Here is a 27416-nt window from a genome sequence, read left to right as displayed (position 1 = left end):
GCTGCCAGCTTTGGAAAATATCGACATTTACCAGGTTGCAAGGTAATTCTGGCCAAAGATACCATTGACGAGTGCTGTGCATGAAAATAGGGGTCTGACCAAACACCTGTGGAGAGAGAGAGAAAGAGAGGGAGATGGAGAGAAAGATACAGAAAAAGATGGTTAATGAAGTCTCTACTTTCATCTCCAGCTCTAGTTTCTACTGGGATATAGTCATTGCTTTTTAAAATGATAGTACTGTTACACAGCACCCCAATCTCTGAACAAGGCGAGACTCCAGGGGTTCCAGGCGCTGAGCCAGGAATTGTTTCTTCCTTGAATAGGAGCTTGGGGAGGGGTGTTGCAAGCACTGGAAAACAAAGCAGGTAATGCACAACAGGTGAAGGCATCCCTGCCCGCTCTCTGGTTTGTGCAGCAACGTGTAAACACATCTTGAAATGTAGCGGGGCAGGTGACAACCTCACTGAATTTGAAGTCACTAATACGTAATATGTACATAGCCAAATATACTGAGTATTAGAGGGAACTTACAGGAAGATTCAGGAATGTGTTGAAGAAGTCAGCAAAGATTTCATTTTGCATCAGAACTGTCAAGTGCTTCTTGGCAATCAGTTCTGCAAAGATGAAGAGCATGGTTGTGGTGAAAACGGAAGTTTGGGTTTGAAACAGTAAAGTTATCCACTCATCCTTACTGCAAAAAAGTTGACTTTTGAGGAAGCAGGTTTGTTGGGTAACTCCTCCCAATTGCAACACATGAATTTTGCAGTATGTGACTGAACATCATATATGGTATATCATAACAACAACAACAACCAGTAACTCCCTCCCACAAGTACATTTTAAAGGCCAAAGGCCTGGTTATCGAGGAACATTATTGCTGGCACCTAAAGATACTTTATTTAGTGAAGGTGCCAGGCGAGCCTCCCTGGGGAGAGCATTCCATAAGCAGGGAGTCACCACAGAAAAGGCCTGTTCTCCTGTTGCCACCTTCCAGAGCTCTTGTGGAGGAGGCAAATGAAGAAGGGCCTCAGATGATAGTCTCAGGGTATGGATTGGTTCATATGAAGAGAGATGGTCCTTGATTATTGTGTTGGAATTGGTAGGAAGTGAGTCTCATCCACTGAAAAAACGATGAAGAGATATTGGTGTAGAAGAGCCAGTACTGACAGCATAGTGTTTTGAGCTGGGCTTGGTTGTGAAAATCCCAGTTTCACATCCATGAGGGCTTCTCTGAGAGCCTTTGGCCGCACCATGGCCATCTATCTGCCCAACCTATCCCAGGGTTGTTGTGAGGATGGCTGGGCTAACGTCAGTTATGCCACCACCCTCAGCTTCTTGATGGAAAGGTATGATAAAAAATACAGTGAACAAATGATACGCGCGCACACACACACCAACTCTTACTCATTCTATTCATGTTGAGTCTGGGTTGAGGATGCTTTCACTGTTGCAGCATTTCAAGGCAGTTTTTGCTGAGCTCTGTTCTGTTATGATGCGTTAGAACAGTTGCTGCTCCAGCAGGTTCCACATTCCACCAAGGCAGCTCTTAGCTGATCATGATTTTTCTCCCCATTTGTTGCACATAACATGAAAAATTATATTGCTTTACAAATTTCCTCCTAACTATCAAAGATCTCCTTAGAATGTCCTGGCAGAGTCCAGGGGTGAAGTTTCCCCCTGAATGGCAGCACCTCAGGTTCCTGGTTGGGCTGCTGCATGTTTGAACTTGCTCTGTCCTCCCTTCCCAAAATAACCTCTCTGCACATAGAAAAAAAGCAGCAAGTCGGCTAGGAAGAACTCCTGTTCTTTGTGGCTGGGTGTATGCGTGACTGTGTGTAGGGAAATTCAAACATACAAACATTCATTCCCACTCGTACCCTAAAGTGGAACAGTCCAGGAAATGTTCTGCCATTTAGTTCATTATTAAGAGGCCTTTGCATATCCCAAAACACACATTTCCCTAGCATGCATGTTGTACATGTGATCGTGGAGTTATGATATTTGGGCATTAATTGGAAATTGTTTCACACCAGCCCCACCGCAAGCCCACCACATACCTCTAGAGGTATATAGCACCACACTTCCCCTGTTGCCACCCTCTGGTTGCAAAGGGGAGCAACCAAGATGATCAAGGGTTTGGAAACCAAGCCTTATGAGGAACGGTTGAGGGATCTGGGTATGTCTAGCCTTGAAAAGAGGAGACTGAGAGGAGAAGTGATAGTCATCTTCAAATATCTGAAGAGCTGTCACATGGAAGATGGAGCAAGCTTGTCTTCTCCTACTCCAGAGGGTAGGAATCAGTCCAATACAACTAAATATAAGGAAGAATTTTTGACAGTAAGAGTTGCTTGACAGTGGAACAGAATCCCAGAAAAGGTGGCAGACTCTCCTACCTTGGAGGTTTTTAAGCAGGGATTGGATGGCCATCTATCACTGATGCTTTAACTGAGATTCCTGCATTGCACAGTGAGGGGTTGGACTAGATGACTCTTGGGTCCCTTCCAACTCTAAGATTCTAATTTTCTATTATTCTCTTCCTTAATAGCCTGGGGAAAATAATTAGGAACAACCACTAATTCCCAGTCCATGAAAGGATAAAATTGTTAGTTATGCACATGATAGGATAAAATTATTAGTTATGTACACAAACATAATGGCAGCCAATAGAGTAAAACTGACTTTGCAGCTTGAGATGATAAATGCATCATTCACATTGCTAGTGTAACAGAATCTTGTGGCACCTTAAAGTCTGTCTAAAACCAGTGGAGAGCCATCATTGTCAATGATACGGAAGCAGGTGGAGAGCAATGGCGTAAGGCAGGTTTCCATGTTCCTATGTAGCGCATGCATTCTAACAGCAGGTGGCAGAATGAGATCAGGAACCATGCATTCTAATCCCAGAGTTTGTGGAAAGTGCAGCAGGAAATCCCAGTGGCATGCTAAGAATTGTTAATACAATGGATTTTCTTCCCAAATCTGGATTACGGCTGCTTATCATCTCTGACTTAGATGTTGCAATAACTCCCAATTACTGCCACACAGTTTCTGACGTATGCAGATTAAGTGCAGGGCTAGCACTCCAAGAACCGGCAATCCTGATTCCAGAGACCCCAGTCTCCCCACCCTGCACAGCTTTGCACAGAGACTTTTAAGCATTAGATGCCCAGGTCATCTGAAGGCCCGGTCAAGGCCTGATATTGTGAGCAAGGAAGAGCCGTTTTATGCAGGGTCCCCTAAGATGCCACTTGGCGGCTGCTGCCAAACAATGACTTGCTTCGTCAGTCTCCACAACCACCCTGACGAGGGCAGGGGCTGGCACAAGATCGCCCAGTGAGCTTCACGGCTGAGAGGGGATTTGAGCGCTGGTCTCCCAGGTCCTAATTCAACACGCTTAACACCAGGCGGGCTCCGGAATTGTGTTCTCTGCTATATGCAGTCATTCCTCATGTCATGAAGTTCAAGTGACCAAGAGAAAATGTTCCCCTTTCTAGACTTTCATGTGAACCAGGATGTCTTGGGCAACACATGTACCAAATCTCAGCTTGCTGTTCAGTGTAGCACAAGTCTGCTGGCAATTGCAATGGCCTGTGAGTTGAAGAATCCATTTCAAGTATATTATTTTTCACAGAGTATAAGCACTTGCTCCTTGCAGGCACGTACCATGCCCCCCTACAATTGGCCCTGCTGGCTGGGGCTGATGGGACTCAGAGTAAAACAGCATCTGGAGGGCTAAAGATTAGGCAGCCCTGGCCTAGGGAGAACATGGGGGAGAAAATTAAATCTGCACTGATACTAGAAAGAACACGGTAACGCCCCTGCCTTCCGCTTGCCTATGATTTGCCTGGTCTTGTCCTCTGCCCACAGGCCTCTGGGCCAATCAGAGGGCGGGGAAACACAGCGGGCAGATTAACCTTGTAATGCTTGGCCAATATCCCACTATCATACTATGCAGGCTGTGTTTTCACCAGTATGGTAGTCACACCGCACCTGGACTCAAATGCACCTGGACTTGATGGGGTGGAGAAAACTCCAAAATGTCACTCTGTGGCATCCTGTGGTTTTTTTTGTCCTTCAATGAGACATCAATGTGTTTCATCCTGGATCACTTTAGACTGACGTTCTCCCCAGCTTCAGGATAGCTGAGGCACACACTCGTCTGTCTACTGAATTAAAATGGGGCGTTCATCATTCTCACAGCCAGAACACCTTTTTATTAGAGCTTATAAAAGTGAGACTTAACTGCCCTACGGCTCCTGATTCTGCAGGAGTCCTTGATCAGAACATGGCCTCTGAATAGAAGTAGGCAAGTCCTATGCAATGGTGCACGCAGAGATATAACAGGGCACCTCCTCTGAAGGTTAAGTCATTCTGCAGTCCCTCTGCATTGGAGTGACGGAATAGTCATACCTGATCCAGATACGTCACAGGGCACAATCCCTCACACACCCGGGGAGGGGGGGTGTTGATTGGAAGAAGGCATGGCCTTGATAGCAAATCATGTAGAGCTGGAGCTGAGAGTTCATTTTGCCCCTCTGTGTGTGTGTGTGTGTGTGTGTGTGTGTGTGTCCCAACACACTGAGAAATTGCACCCCAAATAGAAGCTTGCAAAAGGTGTGCATGCTTGCATGGAAGTAAGTTTCAATGAAATGTCAATAAACCAGTTTCAATAAGTGTGAGAGCTGCAGCTTGGTGGCCCAGGATCTTGCTTTGCGCGCAGAAGGTCCCAGGCTGAGTCCCGAGGGAGGGCTGGGAAACCTTGGAGAGCATCCTACTCAGGTAAGTGTGAAAATTACCTGCTCCTTGGTAAGTGAGCGCAGGACTGACGCTTGCTGCCTCAGTCCTCTCTCCTCCCCATCTGCCTTCTGAGGCCACGGCCTCTGGATTGCCCCAGATGCATTGCAGACACACGTCATAGTCAAGCCTATCAGTGCCAGATGGAGCTCCTTTTCTGGGGGGGGGGGGGACAGAAGAAAGAAGAAGAAAGCTTTCCAGTGCTACCTAGATAACCCCCTGACCTTTGCTACACACACACACACATTTTGAAACCAGCGACCATCTACCCCTGACCTGGCAGCTTCATCAAAGGCAGCAGGGACCTTTTGTGAATCTTTCAATATTGATTCGTTATAAAAGCAAATGGAGCACGTAGGCTTCTGTGCGTGAGAATTTCATCAGTCCTGCTACCTGGAAGCCAGAGGCTGTAAATCTGCTAGTAGACGAGCACAGCAGATGCATTCTGCACCAGTTCAAATCACAAACATGAACCTGAGACACAGGGAGGGGAAGACCAGGATATTATCTGCAGAATCCAATGCAAAAGGTCTTCCTGGGCAGCAGCTGCACAACTGAATGCTCCGTCCAAGTGAAATATCCCTACATGTGGGAAAGCAGCATGCTGTGGGAAAGACATCGCTTTTCTCAAACATGCTTTTTTGCTGTATCCAGAGATATGCTTTTTTAGCAGGGCTCAGAAAAAGCTTTCCACCCCGCAGACTGCATAAGCTGACTTCCAAGGCTGAAATAGATTGGCAGGGGGATGGCACCACCCACAGCTGCTGCCTACCCCAGGATAGTTGACCAAGGTCCTCCTGGCAGATGACGTAGGACCTGACATCCTCATGCTCAGAGTTTCTGGCTCTGATCCACTCCGTGGCTGCTGCTGCTGCAGGCGAAGGTTGCAGGCAGTCATGTGCCTTTCTTCACAGATGATGCGTCTCTCTTTGAAGGACCCAAAGATAAAGGACGAGCAGCGGGGCTTGGCACCCAGAGAGCCCACTAAGCAGGCATTCTCCAGAGGTCACCTGGTCACCAACTTCCCCATAGGGTGAGGTCTGCTGTAAACGTAAAGGGACTCCTGACCGTTAGGTCCAGTCGCGAACGACTCTGGGATTGTGGCACTCATCTCACATTACTGGCAGAGGGAGCCGGCGTACAGCTTCCGGGTCATGTGGCCAGCATGACTAAGCCACTTCTGGCAAACCAGAGCAGCGCATGGAAATGCTGTTTACCTTCCCGCCGGAGCGGTACCTATTTATCTACTTGCACTTTGACGTGCTTTCGAACTGCTAGGTGGGCAGGAGCTGGGACCGAGCAATGAAGCTCACCCCGTCGCAGGGATTTAAACCACCAACCTTCTGATCAGCAAGCCCTAGGCTCAGTGGTTTAACCCACAGTGCCACCCACGTCCCTGAGGTCTGCTGTACTCCCATTTAAATCATACTTGCAGTTTCTAAGTTTGCATCTCTACATACAAATCAGAGCGTGCAAATTATATGCAGATCTGGGTCCTCTTTTGCCTTTTTTTTTAGGGGTGCCTTTCCTCTCTTTTTTTGCTTTTGTAAGTAGCCCCCCCCCCCCCAGCCTGAGCATCCCATGCATTGTCAATCTCTGGAGCAGCGGTGGCAGAACCTGTGGACCTCCAGACACTGTTAGCCACACTGTTCCACCAACCCACTTGCAGCATGGCAAGGGAGAGGGAGGACGGCCATCCAGAGGACCCCCCAGTCTCCAACCCTTGCTCTGAACATCGGCAGGGAAAGGTGGTAGCTATGCAGCTTCTGTAACACTGAGGCTGTGCAAACACTAGCAACTTAAAAGGCAGCAAGGTGTGTTTCAAGTCACTTTGCTGAACCATCAGAGGGAGGGCAAAGATGTCACCCTTCTTGGTGTGCCTCCCCCACGAGAGGTCTGGACAACACAAGAACGGGGCCTTCTCTGCAGTGGCTCTGTTTGTGGAATGCTCTCTCCAGGGAGACTCCCCTGGTGCCTTCATTAGACATCTTTATGTGCCAGATAAAAACCAGGCCTCTGACTGATTGACATCTGATGCCCTTGCAAATGTGTTGTGGGAGGGGGGGATTATTGGGTTGTCTTTTCTTATGTGATATATATATATATATATATATATATATATATATATATATATATATGCAGGTTTTGGTGTCTTCGGGTGTCTTCCCGTGTAAGAGTTGGGGTGTCTAGGCGACGTTTCGACGAGGTCTCACTCGTCATCTTCAGGCTGGTGCTTTCGGCTTCTTGTTACTGGAACAGAGCAGGATCTCAGTGTTTGAGTTCCTATAAATACTGTTGAGGGGGTGTGGTGTATAGCCTCCAAACGTCGCCTAGACACCCCAACTCTTACACGGGAAGACACCCGAAGACACCAAAACCTGCATTCCTGTACCCGTGAAAATCTACGAAAGCATATATATATATATATATATATATATATATATATATATATATATATATTGCTGTGCAACTCCTGAGATCTGCAGATGGAGGCCTGTATACTAATTAATTAATTGTTCGCGTTTACTTTCGCTGCCCCTGCACACGCCAGAGCTCCTATTTGGGAAGCTGTCATCTGCATAGGAACGCAGGTGGCGCCATGAGTTAAACCGCAGAGCCTAGGACTTGCCGATCAGAAGGTCAGCGGTTCGAATCCCTGCAACGGGGTGAGCTCCCGTTGCTCGGTCCCTGCTCCTGCCAACCTAGCAGTTCGAAAGCACATCAAAGTGCAAGTAGATAAATAGGTACCGCTTTGGCGGGAAGGTAAACAGCGTTTCTGTGTTCTTCTCTGGTTTGCCAGAAGTGGCTTAGTCATATTGGCCACATGACCTGGAAGCTGTACGCCAGCTCCCTCAGCCAATAAAGCGAGATGAGTGCCGCAACCCCAGAGTCAGCCACGACTGGACCTGATGGTCAGGGGTCCCCTTCACCTTTACCATCTGCATATGGGCAGTGGCTGTCTCCAATGCAGACACCTGGCTTAACTGCGAAGCGAATGTGCCTTAAGTTCTCTAATTGGATGGAAGCTGGTTTGAGGGAAAATGCATCAAACGGCAATATTTCTCAAGGAACTAAAGGATGTGAATGTAAATACTTTACATATACTATGTATTCTTCTTTAGCTATGTGTTCTGCAAGCAAAAGCTTTTGAATATTTTAACTAGTGTTCAGACACTGTTTTAATTTCAATAAAAGTCAGTATTGCACATGATGTTGGCTTCTTAGCAATTTAGCTACTCTGCCAACATTTAAGCCCCAGTGACCTTTCTACGGACTCAGAACAATCAAGTCTCTTAAATTCCAGTGCAAAGATAGATATTTAGACACAACCCTGTGTCTAAAATTGAGCCCTGTATAATTATGACAATTAAAAAAGGAGAGGTGGCTTGTGCAGGTAGGAGTGAAGCACAAGATTCCTCCGTTCCCTTCAGGTGTGATTGGCCAACCTGTGGCCAAAGCCAAAGAACAGAGTACAGTATGCTAGTAAGTCTCTCTTCTCTTTGGCGATCCCTTGTAGCTGAGCAAGATTGTCTTCCATAAACACGGTTTGAACAGTGAGTCCGTAAATGACTGTGGAGGCCAGTTCTGGATCCCCACGTCCTTCCACAGTGGGGACATTGAATTCCGGGCGGGAGTTGATCACTGTGAGGGTTTGCCAAGCGTGCCTTCCTCTTAGCACATGTCTTCCTTTCGTCCTGAGTTCGAGTGTCTTCAAAGCCCACGACACCTTTACTAAAGACTGTTCTCCAACTGGAGCGCTCGCAGGCAAGTGTTCCCCAGTTGTCCGTGTTTATACTACATTTTTTTAGATTTGCCTTTAGACAGTCTTTAAACCTCTGCTAGTAAGTAAACATGTTTGGAGCGAAGGGGAGTTCTCCAAGATCCCTCGCTGGAGGGGGCTCATCTCACACTGGCTTCAAGTCACCCAGCCTCCTGCTGTAGCTTTCGTTGGTAAACAACCTTTGAAAATAGCTTGCGGGGGGGGGGGGAGTATGAATTCTGAACAAGGGTAGCCTCCAAGACACCTAAGCACCTTCGAAGAACCTTTGTTCTGACATGCAATGAGCGGGGGGGGGGGGTGTGAGGCAAGAGATCGAGGAAGGGACAAAAGCTGACCCCTTCTTGCAATTTCCTTTCTTTGCAACACAGAGAAAGGGAAGATTGGTACCAAGGAAAACTGGTTAATACTGGGAGAACACTTGATATCCTGGATTAGCAATGGAGAAAATGGATTTTTAGCAGGCGGAGCTTGTCATCTAGGAGTCAGGAAAACCGTAGCAGCCCAAATTCTCTCCTCCATGGGTGCTCCTAAACGGGGCCTTAATATTGCAACTGAGTCAAGTCTGAGGAGCACCTGTCTGGAGGCACCTGACATACCTAAGAAACTCTGAATATCAAAGAAACAGATGTTGGACTAGGGACACCATCAACTTGGTCTACCATCTCCACGCCGAGTTATCTGGAGCGTGTTCTGCAACAGGCAGTTGACGAACGCAGGGAGTTGCTTTCTACCAGAGATGCTCAGTCCAGGTCAACCAGACTGGAGGCAGCTCTCCTGGGCTTTAGGCAAGAAACCTTCCCAAACGTACCTGGGGAAAGGAGATCTAATAAAAACAGGGGTGGGGTAGGCAGGGCTCCTCCTTCTCAGTTGTCTAGAAGAGGGAATTTCAGTTGGCTAGCTATGCTTGCAGAAATCCCCTTTATTAAAGGTGCAGGATCTTCACCCTCTTTTTCAGAGATGAATCTGAGAACTTTTGTGGGCAAAGTACATGCTCTACCACAGACTAATTAATTTGCAATGCCGTTTTAAAGATGATAATCGTAATAATTAATTTGTGTGCCCCCCTCTCTCTGTCCCTAGCCCAGTTTCTCCCCTAGCTGAGCAATTAGGTTCAAGTGACCAGATACGAACTTGTCTGAATAATTGGAGGTTTGTCTACACTGTGAAATAACCGACCACTTGATGGGATCCCAAACCATGGCATCAGACAAAGCACCATCTGACGGAAGGGCTTGGAGAGTTGAAGAAGAGGCAGGGGGAGCCCAGGTGACTCAAGGTGAATGGAAGCTGGGTCTGCATTAGGACTTGCCTTCCTCCATCAACTCGATCCAGCTCCTCAAAGAACAGGCAGTAATGGTAGCAGCAAGCTACAGCTGCAATTTGAGGGCCAGCCCAGGGCCTCCCAGACGCTGTGAGGCTCCAGTTCCCATCATCCCTGACCACTGGCTGTGCTGGATGGGGTTGGTGGCAGTTGGGAGTCCCAGGGCACATGGAGGGTGCCCTGAGCTAGCCTTGATGGCGAACAGTCTCCATGAATTGGTGCAAACCTTTCTACAAAGCCGCCTAAGGCAGGTGCCATCACTACATTTTGTAGTGAATTGTGTAAGCTAACGAGAGGCTGAACAGAGAAGTGCTTGTCTTTTGTCTGACCTGAACCCACTACCAGTTGACCCCCCCCCCACTAGCATTATCATGTGCAAAAGCAGCACAGGGTGGTATACAATCAAGTTTTACTCAAAGCACGCTGGTGGAATTAAGGCACTTAACTGAGAGCTCATGCAGACTGCCTTTCATCCCGTTTTACTCCTGAATCGAACCTGCTCAGCTTCAATTCTGCGCATTCACACTGTTTTCTGGGCTACTTGCCTCTTAGCTCCTACACAGCTCCTTCTGCTGTCAAGCGAAGTCTTTAATCTCTCATTCCCACTTGCCCAGAGCCATCATATGAGGTTCATGAGAGAAGCGCTCTCTCTCTCTCTGCCCCTCCATCTCCACAAAGTATAAAGTGAGTGTACACTTAAAATATTAGGCCTTTCAAAGGGGGGGGGGGATGTAAGACGTGAAATTGCTTTGAGATGTTTTATGGAATGCGATTAATAAATGCAGTTAAATAATATATAAAATGTAAGAGTTGGGATTAAAGGCATGACAATCTTGGGCTAGGACCTCGGCAGTAATAATGCAAAAAGTAGCTGGGGTGGAGGACAGGACCGCCTCAGTGGTGGCCGCAAATCTTTGGAATTCCCTCCCTGGGAAGGCGTGTTAGGCCCCCTCATTGGCACTTCTAAAGCAGGGGTTTTTTTAGAAAGAAAGAAGAAACTGCACCTACCCACCACTCAGCTTTTTGTCCAACACCTTATTTGGCTTTTGCTTTAGGAGTTGTGATTGTTGCCACTGTGAATCTGTAAGGGGTTTTTTCTTTCTTTATTACCTGATGGGTTGCATTTTCTTAACTGCTGCAAAAAGTGGGTTGAAACAAACGCCTTGTTTAAAATTCATTAAAGACCAACCCACCCAAACAAAACAACGCAGCCGCCAGTCACCCCAGCAAAATGCAAACACGAAAAACCCCCCAAAGGAACCCGACTCCCTTCCCCTGCCTCTTGGAGCTGTTTGTGACGCTAAGATTACATGTACCGGCGTGCAAGCTCGTATGTTGTTTCAGCGAGCGCGGAGAAAGTTGCGCAAAGGCAGTTCCCGAGGGGTCAACATTTCGGAGAAAGCTGCTCCGCCAGCTGCCCGTCCTCGCTGTCCAGGACCCGCTTCTTGGAAGGAACACCCCCATCCTGAAAATCGGGGCATTTTTCGTTTGCATGGCCCTTGCAGCGAGACTACACAGATGCATGAAGTGCTACAGGGAGACTGGGCTGCAATTCTCCAACCTTTGCTACAAAAAATTAAGCCCCCCGGAACTCACTGGGCTTGACTTCCAAGCGAACACGGCTAAGTGGTGAGACCCCGGAAAGGTGCAGGAGGGAAGCCGGAGCAACTGGTGCCGAGAAGCGGCTCCCGCTTTCACTCTTGTCATCCCATCTTCTTTTCCAGACCGCCCCCTCCCCCCCTTTTTGCACGCTCCTTGCTTCGCATTGCACGACTCAAGCGCGGCGGCTCCTGAGGGGGGGTCCGGCCTCGCCCTCCCGCCCCCGCACTGGCCACGCCGGGCATTTCGGCTCCAAGATGAGCGCCCTCATTCCCGCAGGAAACAACGCCCCCCCCCGCTTCCTCGCGAGTCGGCCTGCCTGCAAGGCTGCCCAAAAAGTAGAGGCAGCCGCGTGCGGGGAAGGGGGAGTGGAGACCCCCCCCCCGGTCCCAGTCGGGGCAATGGCTTGGTTAGGCGGGCTTGCTTGTTGTGCTGGCGGGGGGGGGGCTGCTGCTTGGCGGCCTCTGGCAGCTGCGCGGGGGGGGCTCCTTCCCCTCCCCCTCTCCGCGTCAGCTGATCCCGCCCCGCCCGCGCCGGGCCAATCGGGGAGGCGGGGCTGGCGCCGGGCAGCGCTTAAAGGGGGCGGCCGGCGGCGCTGCTCCTCCAGAGCCGAGCATGGCAGCGCCCCGGCCCCACTGACCAGCCGCGCAGCCCGCCGCCGCCTCCTCCGCCGCCCGCCGCGCATCCTCCGCCGCCGCCGCCAAGGTAAAGCAGGGCTGCGAGGAACGCCGAGGCTCTTTCCCCGGGCTGGCGCCCGCCTCTCCCCTCCAGCTGCGCGTCTCTTCGGGGCGGGGAAGAGGGAGCCGCGCTGCTTTCGGGTCTGCTACGTTGCTGTTCACACGGGTCGAGGGCGGAGCTGGCGGAGGGGAGGTTAAGCGTGTCCTTTGCGCATGGATAAGGGGGGGACTGGGGGGACTCGGGTGTCTGGAAGCATTTGCCCACTTGGCTTTTCGCATCTGCCTCTCCAGCCCCTTCCCTTTTCTCCAGCTCAGCAGGTCTTGTTTCGCTTGCATTTCTCCTCAGCTGATGACATCCGCTTCTGCCTGTGCCTCTTTCGGGAGAGACAATGGGCGCTGTGTGCCCGGCAGGAGGCGAGGCAGGAGGCTCTCTCTCTTCTTCTTTCTCCAACCCTGATCTGTGGGGCTTCCTTGTAATCGGGAAGCAAAAGGAATTTTTCGTGCCTGTGTTTGAGTAAAGTGGGGGCAGGGAGAAGGATGGCTAAATAAGGGCGAGCTTGAAAGAAGCTTCTTTTATTTTGTATTTCTTCCGCAATCCCTTTTTACTTTCCACCTTTCAAAGGCATGGTAATCTCCAATCTGGTTGCTTTTTGAATTTCCAGGATCTGTAAAAACAAGAGTGTAAGTTGCTCCTGGGAGCCTGTGGAAATGCTCCTCAGCACAATGTGTTTGGGGTGGGGTCTCCAGGTGGGGCGTGCGCAGGCATCGCATTTCATCACTTACACACATACAGAAGAAGCGAACACCCCCTTCCCTCTGGGTGTCTCAGAGGGAGACACAGCTAGCAGGGAAAGAAGCCTCTGCCCTGGAAGCTCTCCAAGGGACCCACCTGGAGGGTCTCTGGGGGGCTTGTCTTTGAAGACGATGCCTGGAGCAGAGGAGGACACAGTGGAAGGACCGAGGGTGGGGGTCAAAGGCATGTGCCCACACCACTTCACCTTACAGATCCATTTGGAAAATAAATCCTAAAGTAAACATAGGTGCCATCATAGGTCATAGGACCTGACATGTCTGTAAGGTCCAACTAAAATGCCACATAACTACAAAAGCTTGTTCATTCCCTATCAAGAGGTTTTTGAAGTGTGGCTGTGACAACCACCAGTACTGTACACTCAGTGGGGAGCTGGGCTTGGACTCCCACCGCCTTATCAGTATTTGGAGTGCGGCAAACTTGGCTTTGCCTCCCTGGCACATGGGAAATGGCCCTTCGGTTGGAGAGCACAGGAAATAAATCCTCCCGAGAGAAGTTAGACACCTCAAGATAAACAGCTTGGAAACAGTCGAGAGTGGAAATGGGGAAGCTTTGCAAAGGTGTCGCCACTGCCTTTCCTAGAAGGGGACAGTTGGACTTGATCAAGGGAAACCAGTGGGGTGCCATTCAGATGTTGCTGAACTGTAACTCCCATCATCCCTGGCTGGGGCTGATGGGAATCGTAGCCCAACAAGCACTTTGGGTGTCTCTGGACAAGTTTGCCATTTGTATGTACAATATCGCACGACATATATTTGTACTGCGTATGGCTCAGGGTGGGTAGATGATCCAGACCTCAATGGAAGCATTCCTTTGTAGCAGTTTTTTCATGTGGAGCTACTTCATAATAAGTTTTTTTGGGGGGAAATCAGTAGAAGAGCATACAGACATGTCTACCACTACATAGAATTTCCCACACAACAAAGCGTTCTGTGTGAACTCAAAAGCTTGCATAGCATCCTGGGTAGTGGAGCTATACAGTCAGCCAGCCTCTTGATGACTAAATCTGTGTAATATATTCTTGTTATATTTCATCTTCTACATTTTTAAGGAGTAAGCATAAAAGCTTTAACACTAAAAATAAAGTGGGGAGTTGTTTTTCAATGGAAATTCATTATAGTGATAGCTAACACTTTTCAACATAAAGTAACTCTAGTCCCCAAAAGATTATACCATGATGTATTAATCTTCAAGGCGCTACAGGACTCTTTGTTCCGTCATTAAGGGAAAGTTGGATGAATGCAGAAGATAAAAGGGGAAATGCATAACAATTCAATGAAATTGTCTAATGAAGCCTTGGAATGTTGTTTAATTGTGTTATTTTGCCATGCTTTTTATCACACACTAGTAGCCTTACTAGGCTGCAGTGCACATCAATTGACAATACAAATTCCTGTGTTTGGAGGAACATTAGGTTTCCAGTGTTTCAATGTCAATTTTTGTAGCTACTAGAAAAGTACTTTTTGTGCATCCCAAACTAGAGAAATTATTAGTGGAGTTCCTGTTTAACATCAGCTAGGACCCTACAGCCTTCACAAAAGGGGACCTTTATCCACTGCAAAAGTAGTTGGAAGTGTCTGTTCCCATTACAGTATGAGCCTCTGTGTCTACTCAGAAGTAAGCCTCATTTATTTCAGTGAGACTCACAGGGGAAGTGTGTGTACTGTACATTGTACAATAAGATTGCAGCCCTAGTTTCTCTTAAGAAAACAGCAAGTTACTGGATAAGTATTGCAAGTTCAAGATCTATTTGATTAAAGAGCAGCATACAAGCTCCCATTGGGAAGAACTTCTGATCTTGAGCCAGAGTGGTCAAGTGCTGCAGAGTGCTGGGAAGCCATCTGTGCTGTCCAGTGTAAATTCAGTACAGTGGAAAATATGCCATGCATATTTAAATCACACTTCCCAACTTGAGAAAGTTTCAGATTGGTCCAGGCCTTCCTGAAATCTCCTTTATACAATAGGTATCGGTTTCATGTATATCATGTTACAAGTATGGGAACAACACATTGCTGGATGAGACTCTCAGATGCTAAAAATAGTATAAATAGCAATACCCAGTTTACAGCAGGATGGTGCAGTTGAGTTCATTTTTTTTAGCTTGCTACGGAATTGAGTTGTTTGAAATGTATATCTGGGAATCACGAGCTCATCTGGAATCTGGGAGTTTTGTTGTTGACGATGCCCCTGTGGAAGGACCTCCACATGCTGAATTATGCCATTACAAAAGTGTTTGGCACATGGGCAGTGCCATGTTCACCACTGGCTTTCCTGTTGGGCACAATACGCATGTCTTACAAGCATGTTTCCATTCACTCAAGGTAGGAGAGATTGTGTACAGGTTCTAATGGATTTGGAAAGTCTTAAGTAGATCGTTGAGACTGCCTTTTAATATAGTTTCGCCAGTAAAATATAGTACTTACACTGGTTTGTTGTAGTTTTCCAGGCATGATTCAAAGTGCTGGTTATTGCATACTCGTAAAACGCTTATAATTATGGCTGGGGAGGTGTGTGCAAAGGAAGGGCCTGTAGCTTGCAAGGGCCCTTAAATGGATGTGTGTGCGTGGAATACTTTGCAGAATCCCTATCAAGGCCATCCCCCGTCAGTACCGGAGAGCACATTTTACCCTTATTGTTGTATTGTACCCAAGTACAGCACTTAACTATCCCTCCAATTAATTAGTAGCATTTTGCTTATATGGGAGAAATGATATCTCATTGGGACAGGTGCATGTTAAATCTTCACAGAACTATCCAGGCTGATCTGCCCCTGATCTATTCAGAATGAAGCTTGCCCCAGCCTGGGTTTTGCTTCTTGGTCATGGGGTGGAATGCTGAGAATAGGCTTACGTTACCCAGAGCCTGGGCTCAAAGTACCGTCAGATGCTGCTATGTTCATGAGAACACCCTCCAAGGCCTTCATAACTCCTACCCTCTAACTCATCCCAGCTTAGGAAACTAAATTAGTTTCTCTCTTTAGGAGACAGATGAAAACTTTCCTGTTCAGGCATCCTTTGCGGATGTGAGATTTAATATTTTGCTGCTGAAGATTTTGCCTTGTACGATGTTTTCATGGTCTGGTTTTTATGGAGGATCTATATTGTGCATTACCTCGGGCAGTTAATTTGGAAAGACAGTGACACATTTCTTAAAACATACCTTTTCTCACCTGGTCTAAAGGGTTTTTTTGTGGAGGGGGGTTGCAGCTTGTGCAATTTCTTGGCATGAGTTTGTAGTAACAGCTGTTTTCAATTGTTAGCAAAGAACTGATAGAACAGCAAGATACTGATATGACTGTAGAACAATCTAGATTCCTTATTTTAAAAATGAAAAGTGCAAGAAGCAGACAAATTAAAGATGGCAGTGACACACAGATTCCAGTATTAAATTGAAAAGCACCACTGGATGTGACACCCTGTGCTCCCTGGATTCCAAAGTGGGCGTCACTCTCTCCCAGTTTTTATATGATGAAAGTCCTAAACACCTAGCATTGCAATACTGGAAGTGCTAATCAGGGCTGAATTATTTGGGACTGAGTGCTTCTTTTGTATAACAGTGTCCCAAGTTAGATTTTGGAATTCAGGCAATACTGCCAGCTCCTCGTTCTTTAACAGCATCGTTGCTCAACCCTCAACTGCGTATCACATCCTGACATACAGTAACTTATTTTGATTGACCCAGCTGTGTTGATTGTGCAGTGTGGTCATGTGTGTATATACCAGCAAAAGTGTGGCTTTCAGGTCACGCGAAGGTGATGCAAGTTGCCACTTCAAAGCATGGCTGTCTTTAGATTCCATTTGCCCTCCATGGCCTGATTTTCAGCCAGTGTAAATAGCTGGCAGCGCTCCACAGCTGGACTCTGAACTTGACTGGCATACTCTGCCTGGGTTACCAGAGAGCACTGATTGCAACTAGGAAAGTGTCCCTCCTTGCTTGTTGGCAGGACTCCCTTTCATGGACTCCTCCCCACCCCACTTTGCTTTACAGGCCTTCAGAAACAGCTTCTGTAGCCATGGCTACCTCTGCGAGTTCCCACCTGAGCAAAGCCATAAAGCAGATGTACATGAAGCTGCCTCAGGGTGACAAGGTGCAAGCAATGTACATCTGGATTGATGGGACTGGCGAGTTCCTGCGCTGTAAAACCCGGACCCTGGAGCAAGAGCCCAAGAACGTTGAAGGTAAGCGGGCGGGTTGGCGTCTGCTACTATCCTACCTGTGAAAAAGGACTGCAAGGCATGTTGTTGTTGTTTATTGAATTTATATACCGCCCTATACCCGGAGGTCTTAGGGCAGTTCACAGAGAAGGTCAACATAAAAACCACAATATATATATAATCAAAATAAAAACAACAACTCTTCCCCCCCCCCCCGGACTATTTGTGATGCCAGCTTCTTGCTCTGGCTCTGCGATGCCACCCTGTTTCTGGGCAAGAGCTGCCAGCCTAGCTAGTGACTGCCTGGTGACTAGGCAGCCCTGTTCAGGGAAGTTTTTAATGTGTGGTCTTTTATCGTGTTTTAAATAATTCTGTTGAGACACCCAGAATGACTGGGGAAACCCAGCCAGATGGGCAGGGTATAAATTATTTATTTTATTTTATTTTATTTTATTTTCTGCATTGAAGAAGAACCTGGCTCTTTCCCTGGTCTGAAACATTTTTCCATTGGGTAAAAGACTGAAAACGAGCATGGTGGTGGTGTTTTTATAAGTTTTTATGAGTTTATAGTGCATTCCAGCTCCCCAGCCAACAATGCTTACTACAGTTCTTTGCACACTTACCTGGAAGTAAGGCCTGAACACAGTGGGACTTGCATTTGAGTAAACGTGCACACCAGGAAAATGTCAAAGTTGTCTAGTGGGATAAATGGATTGTCTGCCAAAGTTCAGTTGCTTTTTGTGCCAGATGAACCGAATGTTGGTGGAGGAGAAAAGGTGGGGAAGAGGTTTGTCTACATTTCACAAAGAAGGCCAAGTCATATCTTTTTCCTTTTAGAGCCAAAAAATTGATAAACTTGAACTTCAGCCTAGGCCTTACGCCACATTGATCAGAACCATTATCCAGTGATTCACTGTTTACTCAAAGCTTGGGTGGGTTGGTCACCAGTGTGCAGCGTAATCCCATGTATTTCTGCTCAGAAGGACACACCACTGAATCTAATAGGACATCATAGGACATGATTCCCCTCAGACTTGCAACTTTTGTGCTAAGCTTTTTCCCCAGACTCAAAACAGCCGAGCTGTCTGTCCCCCTTCTGCCCCCAGGACAGGGAGCCTGTCACCCTCCAGATGTTGTCGGATGGCAGCGCCTCCCATTCCTGACTGGACTGAGTTGGTTGGCGCTGATGTGACTCTCCACAGCATCTGGAGGGGGCTTCCCATCCTCAATGAGGTCTGCTCTCTTGCAGGCTGTGCTGTGATTCTGAAATAAGCCCAACGCGTTACACCTTTAGAGGATCCTGGGAGGGTAGTTTGTTTCGGTTGCTGGGAAATGTAACTCTGTAAACTACCATTCCGGGGTTCGTGGGGGCTTCCTGATCATGCCGCTTGCTTGTTCGCTCAGTGCCTTGGTGTGCCAGTATTCATCCCTGATCTTGTGAAGGTGGCAGGAAGCAAGGGGGGGGGAGCCATAAAATTTTCCACTGCGCACAATGAGTTGGCCTTTTGTTTGCCCCTCCAAACAAAGCGGCCTCCCCAACACAATAAACAGCATTAGGATTTCTTCACATGTTGCCATGGAGCTGGCCAGAGATGGTTATGAAACCCGCAGAGCATGTATGGCCAATTAGAAGTATTTAGTCGAGTGCTTTGTTTTTATTCTGAGGAGCGAGCGGCTGGCACTGCTTGGTTTAAATCATTTCGCCACCTCAAGCATATGAAAGGGATCAAGCCGGCTGGCCGGCTGGATTAACCACTTTAATGCCAATTCAAATATGATTATACTGTTTGCTCATTCTCTCTCCCGCCAACTCTGAGTGCTTGTACCTGGGCCCACTCTCATGCACACATCCTGCCCTGGAGGGAACGCTTTGAAACAGAGCAAAACCAAACTCCTGGCATAAGGAACGCTGTGGGGTCAAGATCTGGGAGAGTGTAGGGAGCAGAGGAGCCTGGGGCAGGATCTGAAGCCCTGCATTATTTGCAAGCACAGCTGCCCAACGTTTTGAATCAAGTTTCTCTATAAACCTGAGGATGTGGGGCTTCCGCTTTTAATATAATGGGTTCTGGAGCATCCTAGCTCTGTGCTGAATGGCAGGTGCTCTGCTTGGATTCTCTGATAATTGTTGTAACAAGCTGTTGGCATGAAATGGTAGCATAGGAACATGGTCACAGACACATGGACTACCCACCAGTGGCAAGGTATGGCATGGTGGACTTCTAGTTTCTCTGTTTTGCGGGGGGGGGGGGTTTCAAGCTGCCGCCACCTTGGGCCTGTAACAGATCTTCAGTATTTCCCCTGTTAGGTGGAAAACCAACTGAAACTGTTTCCCGCATTGATACAGAAAATCCCCTTGTGTGCCAAGTTTTGTACACATTGCAGGCATCTTCCTAAACAGCTGCTCCAGAACATGATAAATCCCAAATGCACATTTATTCTGGATGCAACTTTCCTATTCCTCACAAGCAGGCCTCATTTCAGCTATAGCAGTGGCAGCACAGCCAGTTAGCATAGATTCTTTTTCTGGGAAGTAGCCGGAGTTTATCGCTAAGGCAGCCTGTGCTTCTGCTTCCAGATCTGCCAGAGTGGAATTTTGATGGCTCTAGTACCTACCAGTCTGAGGGCTCCAACAGCGACATGTACCTGGTGCCATCTGCCATGTTCCGGGACCCCTTCCGCAAAGACCCCAACAAGCTGGTGCTCTGTGAGGTCCTGAAGTACAACCGCAAGCCGGCAGGTATGTCCAGCTCTGCTCCTTTCCCCTTCCGCTCTGCCCTTGATAGGAAAAAGAAAGAGTGCAGCAAAGAAATGAGGAACGAGTCGTAGTAATACTTAGGAAGTTCAGGCCCCGTCAACCTGAGAATGGGAGCTAGGAGATACGGCGCTTGTTCTTTTTTTAAAGGACAAAACAAATTCACAGAGGTTGGTATCTGGTGTCAACAGCTGCTAGCTAAGATGAATAAGGGAAACCTCTGTGCTTAGAGGGCAGTATAACAGAGGACAGGATTCCTGGAACATAGGAACTTACTTCCCATGAGACATTAAGCAGCACTTTCAGGTTGTGACAAAAGATTTACCGTACAAATTAAGGATAAGCAATTTGTTTGTTTTCAATAAGATTTTTATTAAGATTTGCCCACAATACAATAAGATACCTGAGAGATAAAATGAGAAAAAGAAGCAAATGGAAAAGAGAAATAGAAGAGAGAAAGAAAAAAATAAAGAAAGCCGAAACAGAGAAACATTAGCAAAAATTACAAAAGAGGGACTTTGATTTTCCATCTGCTGGTCGCATACTAGAAGAAAATAGAATTATTTAAAACAATCAGTCAATGCAAGCAGCTGTTTACTCCACTTACTGATAAACAATATTTCCTCTAAGTTACAAGTGTCCCATGGTCATTCATTTCCTTTTCTCACGGAAAGTCCAAAATAAGCAATTTGGTTGTGGTGTGTAAGTGTCCCCCTCTTCTTCAAGCAAGCATTTTGATCCTCTTTTATTTTCATGCTTTTCTATGTACAAGAGTACATACACTGTCAGAGGAGAACTTGATCTGAGTTGATTGCAAGTGTTTTATGCTGTAAGCACTCTGGTTGCCCCAAAGTGGCTGGGGCAACCCAGTCAGATGGGTGGGGTATAAATAAAATAATAATGATAATATTTAACCCTAGCATCCCTATATAAATGCAACAGGTAGTCTTACACCTTTTTGAAAGAGAGAAATTTAACATTTCCTTCAGGGTCTGTCTAGTCACCAAGCTGGTGCCCTCCAGATGAGGATTTGGACTATGGATGGTGCTGGGTGGGTCTGATGAGAGTTGCAGTCCAAAACATCATCCAGAGGGCACCAAGTTGGGGAAGGCTGATCTAGACCAACCTTCTGTGTCCAGTAACCTCAGCCATTTGCCTCCGGAAGCTCACAGTGCTGGCGTAATGTTGGCAGAAAAGCCAGTAAACATCAGATGCCACTTTCAATCCACAAGACATTCATTCTTCCAGCTGCGTCAGCTGATCTGCTGGATGCATGCATAGCTCCCCCATGCTTCTTTCTCGCAACATATTGAACACAGTCATTCTTCTCGTTTAACCACTGCCTCGCCTTCCTGCGGAATCCATTTGCAGCTTGGAGCCATGACACTGTAGTTACCATGGTGATAACACCGTTGCCAAGGTGACATTTCAAGCACTCCGTTAAACATAACTGTTTGGGTTTGATCCCAGTGTTCAAGATAGTTTAGCTGCAAAGTCTAGATCCCAGTTTAGCTAGAAGCTTTTGGAATGGAATTGGGCAATCTCTCCCAGCTTCCATTCTTGATATGGGAAATGAGCCTAGTGATCCACTTTCCAGGATGAGACTGTGGTCTAATTGGAAAGAACCACAAGATGCTCTGGCCTTTACTGATAGATTGCAACACTTTCTACAGTTCTGAATGGTGTTATTATGTTTTGCTGATCTATGTTGCCCTGATGTTTTACAATATGGTGAGGGATGCGGGTGGCGCTGTGGTCTAACCCACTGAGCCTCTTGGGTTTGCCAATCAGTAGGTTGGTGGTTCAAATCCCCATGATGGGGTGAGCTCTCATTGCTCGGTCCCAGCTTCTGCCAACCTAGCAGTTCGAAAGCTTGCCAGTGCTTGGAGGTAAATAGGTACCACTGTAGTGGGAAGGTAAACAGCATTTCCGTGCGCTCTGGTTTCCATCATGGTGTCCCATTTCACCAGAAGCGGTTTAGTCATGCTGGCCACATGACCTGGAAAGCTGTCTGTGGACAACGCTGGCTCCCTCTGCCTGAAATCAAGATGAGCGCCACAACCCTATAGTCGCCTTTGACTGAACTTAACCATCCTGGAGTCCTTTACCTACCTTTTACCTATGATATGGTGGTATATATTCTTAAACTCTTTTGTAAAGACTCTTGATTAACCCTTATCCGCTAGCATTTCCCCCATGCAGCAGAGAGGCATGAGAAAAACTACCTGCAAGTTCCTTCAGGCAGAGCTTGTGGTGTGGTACAAGTAATACTAATTTGCCTTACACACGTTTTTCTCCCAGAAACAAATTTAAGGTCCACTTGTAAAAGGATTATGGACATGGTGTCTAACCAGAACCCCTGGTTTGGGATGGAGCAAGAATATACTCTTCTGGGAACAGATGGACACCCCTTTGGCTGGCCTTCCAATGGCTTTCCCGGACCACAAGGTAAAGACGCTGGAAAGGAAGACCACGGATGGTCTTGAGTTCCTAAGAGCAAATTGCAACCTGCCGCAGCTTAGCAATAGAGCTTGTGCTTTGTCTGCACAAATGATGGGGGTTTTAAGTGGCAGTTGGTGCTGAGCTGGGTGGAACAGAAGGATATTCCCTATTGCAAAGTGTGGATGATAAAATTGTAAGGCCTTTGTTCACATGCTAATAGTGGGACTTTGAAGTTGCTCCACGTTGCATTTTCCTCTTACACTTGCATGTGTACAGCATTGCTAGGGACACATCACCTCTAGGCTGAGCACTTTCAGTGCAGTGCAGAATTACAGTGGTACCTTGGTTTACGAACTTAATCCATTCCGGAAGTCCATTCTTAAACCAAGGTGTGCTTTCCCATAGCAGCAGGGGACTCAATTTACACTCAACAGGAAGCAGAACATGTTCTTATTCCAATGCAAAGTTCACAAACCAAAACACCTACTTCCAGGTTTGCAGCGTTCTTAATCCAAGTGGTTCATAAACTAAACTGTTCTTAAAACAAGGTACCACTGTATTAATTCCATGGTTTATGTGCCACCTTTCAAGGCAAGGCCATCAGTTTGCATAAAATAGTAATTGCACAGTTTGCCTTACTGCATGGCTGGATGTGAGTGGTAGAGACACAATTCTTAAGGTTGCATCAACCACATCCCTCCGGGTAATATGAAAATAAAAGTCTGAGGCTACATTTGATGTAGGATTCAAAGATGGCATTTAGAAACATTTGCAAAAGAAAAGAACAGTGACCGGCTTTGGCTCCACCAAATATATGCGCCAGATGAATGCCTGTCATGATTCCTGTAATGATATTACAGGAGCACCCTTTGCAAAAATGTATAGTCATGTACTGAGCATGTTGGTTAGAGATGCTGACTCACCCGTGGACTCCTCTTTCTTCTGGCATTCTGCAGGGCCATACTACTGTGGTGTTGGAGCAGACAAGGCCTACGGCCGAGACATTGTGGAAGCCCATTATCGAGCCTGCCTATATGCCGGTGTGAATATTGGAGGCACAAATGCAGAAGTGATGCCAGCACAGGTAGATATTGGAGCCAAAATCCCGAAACGAATGTTGGTCTCTCTGCCTTGGGGTTCTTTGCAGGCGTGGTAGTGTACAAGGTGAAGGCTGTGAACAGCATCGTGCAGACCAGTTTGCGCCTCCCTTTCTCTGTGCCAATCCTGATTTGAAACTGTCTTCTCTCTTCTGTAGTGGGAGTTCCAGGTGGGCCCTTGTGAAGCAATTGATATGGGAGACCACCTCTGGATTGCTCGATTCATCCTTCATAGAATATGTGAAGACTTTGGAGTCATTGTGTCTTTTGACCCCAAGCCCATCCCTGGGAACTGGAACGGAGCTGGGTGCCACACCAACTTCAGCACGAAGCTCATGCGAGAGGAGGGAGGCCTCAAGTGAGTGTGTCTTCAGACCTGGGGAGTTTTTTCTTAGGAGAGGATTAGGAAGACAGATCTTGACAGCTTCAGGCCGTACACCTTAAGCAACATAGTGCAGCCACTTGTTCCAAAAAAAGCCTTCCAAATTCTGCAGGAATTTAAAATACCCAAGCATGCAGATATATCATGACAATATACAAAACAGAAAGGAGATTGGTACATTTTAATGTGCCTGTATTTTTCCTCTTCTGGTACAGCGTATGACTAGGCAATAGAGGGAAATGCATCGTTTTGCAATAGCCTACTGCTTTGATATTATCGGCTTTCTTGAGCTGCCGTTGTTGAGAAATATCCTTGTGGAGGCTCAAAAAAAATCTATTAAAGAATTAAATGGTGTCTGAGCACATGTCAAGAATGGGGCTGTGTGCATGCTGCAGTTCTATGGGTCTGGAGAGGTGCCAAATGCAGCAGTGAGCACAACATCCAGTTTCCCCTTTAAATGCACCCATGCTATTTTATTTTATTTTTTATGATTTTTTAGAATAGGTGGACTTCAGCCACCAAATACTAGATTTGCTTTCTGTGCTTCTAAGGAATTGCAGCACGCACGCACGCTTGCACACACACACACACACACACAGACCCTAACTCCAATAATAGTGACCTGTGGCCTTGAGCAAAAGTTGACTCTCCCGATGACGTGCTAATGCTGTCCTGCAAGTAAAGAGATTTGGAGGCCCCTCTAGCGATCTCAACATCCTGCCTCTTCTCCTTTCCACAGGCACATTGAAGAAGCCATTGAGAAGCTGGGCAAGCGCCACCAGTACCACATCCGTGCCTACGACCCCAAAGGGGGGCTGGATAACGCCAGACGCCTGACCGGCTTCCATGAGACATCCAACATCAATGAGTTCTCTGCTGGGGTAGCCAACCGTGGGGCCAGTATCCGCATCCCGAGGAAAGTGGGCCAAGATAAGATGGGCTATTTTGAAGACCGCCGACCCTCTGCCAACTGTGACCCGTACGCCGTGACCGAAGCTCTCGTCCGCACTTGTCTCCTCAACGAAACTGGGGACGAGCCCTTTGAGTACAAGAACTAAGTGAACTCTGTCCCACACAGGAACCCACCCATTCCCTTCCCCCTTCTGCACTTTCTAGATGTTAATTCTGAGGGCATGAGATAATACCATGTCTGTGCCTCCCCCAAATTTACCCTCTTGTTTCTTCTGGGTGGAAGAGGGAAGTCTTAGTCTCTTCCGGTGTTTATTCTGTCGTTTGAGAGGCCAGGAAAAGGAAGAGTAGGCATTAGAGGAAACAGTCCCCAGTTAACCACTATTTTTGTCTAATCCATCTGTATGTCTTGACAGGATTTCGGGCACTTCCAGGGACAGACAGCACAGTGGGGGGGGGGATGCTTAAGAAAAATAGGTGTGAGGCCCATTTTGTTGTGCTCCTCGCCCAAATGTGCCCTTTGTGAGCCCTGCTGAAAGGAACAGGAGAGAGGCAGAGTGAGGGAAGCCTTTGGCGCACCATTTGTTCACTTCAGTGGCGCTTGAAAATTGAGGCGTTCCGCAGCCCACCATGGAAAATAGGAAGGTGGCTTAACCCATACATAGTCTGGGTCCGCACCCAATTTCTCTCATGGGCAGAAGGGTGCTTTAATAGCCCTTTATTATGAGATGGAGGGGCATTATGGCATGCCAACCGTGGGGCAGCGTTGGGCATTCTTGCAACCTGTGGTCAGTTGTCGTCCCCGCAAGACCAGGTCTTATTCAAAAGCTGTTGCAACATGTTTGATCTGTTTTGGAAGCTGTCTTGACTTTTCTGTTTCTAACACAGAGTGAAGTAGTATTTTTTATATTTTAATGCCTGAAAAGGAAAAAAAAGTTTGTGTTTCTTTTCTTTCGAAAAAGGTCCACTCAATCAGCCATTTGCAAAAAGGCTGAGTTTGCTACAGGTGTCTGTTGGTTAAGACTTGCGTACTGGATCGAGGAAGGGGGTAAGGAGCAAAGATGGGGAGGGGAGAGAGAGAAAAAAGAGCTGCATGTTTCACCTTCAAGAGCAGCTTTGATGGCTTGTTATAAGCAAGGGGTATCCGTTTACAAGTTTATAAGTGAAAATAGGTATTAATTTTTTAATTTAAACTGGAGCCACCGGGGTTGTCTCAGCAAGGCCGCGTGCAGCTAGTTGTGGCAACAAGATGCAACCGTGCTTCAGACAAAAGGAGTTGGCTGGTCAACTTGAACCATGTTATTTGACAAGTATTTGGTGGGGGTGGGGGAGCAGGGTCAAGGAGTGTGTTAAAATCTCCAGTAGGATTTGCATGTTGGCTTTTGATGACTGCACCAATGAAGAAGAACAGGTGGGAAGCGAGGTTTTTAGAGATTTTTAAATAACATGTTTTTAGGGGTTTCTAAAGTTGTACAGTTTGGCAGAGGCCACCGCTGTTCCTGTTAGGTACATCCTGGTGCATCCAGAAATGCTTCTGCCAGGACTCCACTAATGAAACAATAGTTGCGCTCAGAGGTAATAATGCTAGTGGGTTCAAACGTTCCGGGATTTTGTACGTTGGTATCTTGGATGGTGCCAATCATCTTCCGCTGCATTTGGACTTGAAAATAGGGTGGGGTTTTTTGTAATAAAAATTAAAAAATCAAACTCAGTTGCAATTTTCTGCCTCCCTCTCTTTTCCATGTCTGCCTGTGTGTACTTGGCTTAATTCATACTGGGGGTGGGAAACGTCAGCTGCCAGGGGCATTCATGGCTGCTGCCCCTGCGAACAGCAGCAGTTCTCACCAGACAGAGTACTTGCCCCAAACCTGGATCTAGGCATCCAAGAATTATTCTTTTTTGTGTTTGCCTACAGTTTTCCTTTAACCAAACAAAATCAACATTTTTGTCATTGAGGAGAATCCACTGAGCAATATGCAGAAAAAAATTCCTCCCTACTGAGTAACATACACTCATCCATCAGGTTATGATTAGTCAGCATGACTTTGAAGAGCAAAGAGACTCCCCACAGAGATGTGTCTGGCCCCATGCAATGTTTACCAGTGCCGAAGATGCACCTCTTTAGTCTTTTATGATTTAAATTTATTTTAAACTGTTTTTAATGTTGCATTCTAGATTATTGTAATCCAACCAGGGACCTTAGAGTGAAGGGTGGGTGGTGATGATGATGATGATGATGATGATAATAATAATAATAATAATAATAATAATAATAATAATAATAATAATAATAATAATATAATGGTAATAATGGGGATAATAATAGTTTAATAATACAGATTAATATAGGCCAAAGTGTGCTTGTCCTCACTTTCTCATATGATTTGATGGCCTAAGAATGCCCAGATCAGGCTAATGTTCTCCTTAAAATGTGGTGCTCAGAACTGGACACAGTACTTCACTTGTGGCCTGACAAGTACATAATGGAGTGGATCTATTACTTCTTGTGATCTGGGCTCTATGCTTCTGTTAATACAGCCCAAGGCAGTGATAGCTGTTAAAAGCATGCACATTTCATTGCTGGTTCATTGATGCACAGTTTGTGATCAACTAAGATTCCAAGATCCTCTTCATATGTGCTGCTGCTAAACCAGGTCTTCACCATCCTATACTTCTGCCCTTGATTTAACCCCCCCCCCA

General features: G+C 46.9%; 2 protein-coding genes and 1 long non-coding RNA gene across 9 annotated transcripts in view; 1 reads left to right on the top strand and 2 right to left on the bottom strand.

The window, feature by feature from the left end:
• RGSL1 (regulator of G protein signaling like 1) overlaps positions 1 to 11348 on the bottom strand; it is a 50873-nt gene extending 39525 nt beyond the window's left edge. For 3 of the 6 annotated variants that reach the window (XM_081193281.1, XM_081193282.1, XM_081193283.1), the window contains exons 1-3: positions 1405 to 1486; positions 532 to 614; positions 32 to 106 (exon numbers count right to left, since the gene is read on the bottom strand). In XM_081193281.1, the coding sequence (XP_081049407.1) occupies positions 32 to 106; positions 532 to 614; positions 1405 to 1417 (171 nt within the window). In that variant the 5' untranslated portion in view covers positions 1418 to 1486. Of the gene's footprint in view, positions 1 to 31; positions 107 to 531; positions 615 to 1394; positions 1487 to 4793; positions 4949 to 10901; positions 11029 to 11209 lie in introns of those variants that run through there. The other 3 variants (XM_081193284.1, XM_081193285.1, XM_081193286.1) reach the window with 3 other exon arrangements.
• GLUL (glutamate-ammonia ligase) lies at positions 11321 to 26423 on the top strand. Of its 2 annotated transcripts, none has more exons than XM_081193317.1 (7): positions 11321 to 11522; positions 16968 to 17158; positions 19710 to 19871; positions 22188 to 22334; positions 23285 to 23412; positions 23584 to 23783; positions 24547 to 26423. In XM_081193317.1, the coding sequence occupies exons 1-7, from the start codon at positions 11386 to 11388 to the stop codon at positions 24863 to 24865; spliced, it is 1284 nt and encodes a 427-aa protein (XP_081049443.1). In that variant the 5' UTR covers positions 11321 to 11385; the 3' UTR covers positions 24866 to 26423. The 2 variants fall into 2 exon arrangements, with proteins under 2 accessions (XP_081049443.1, XP_081049444.1); XM_081193318.1 differs by lacking the exon at positions 11321 to 11522 and adding an exon at positions 12074 to 12197.
• Positions 12489 to 16961, bottom strand: LOC308586628. The gene is made up of 2 exons (XR_014007978.1): positions 16616 to 16961; positions 12489 to 15755 (listed from the first exon to the last, which is right to left on the bottom strand). It is a non-coding gene; the product is annotated as an uncharacterized lncRNA (long non-coding RNA).
• Positions 26424 to 27416: the final 993 nt, after the last annotated feature.

Source organism: Podarcis bocagei (genome assembly GCF_964188305.1).
Source record: "Podarcis bocagei genome assembly, chromosome: 5".
NCBI classification, from domain to species: Eukaryota; Metazoa; Chordata; class Lepidosauria; order Squamata; family Lacertidae; genus Podarcis; species Podarcis bocagei.
Note: the sequence above shows the minus strand (reverse complement) of the source record. Positions and strands in the feature narration are given on the sequence as shown.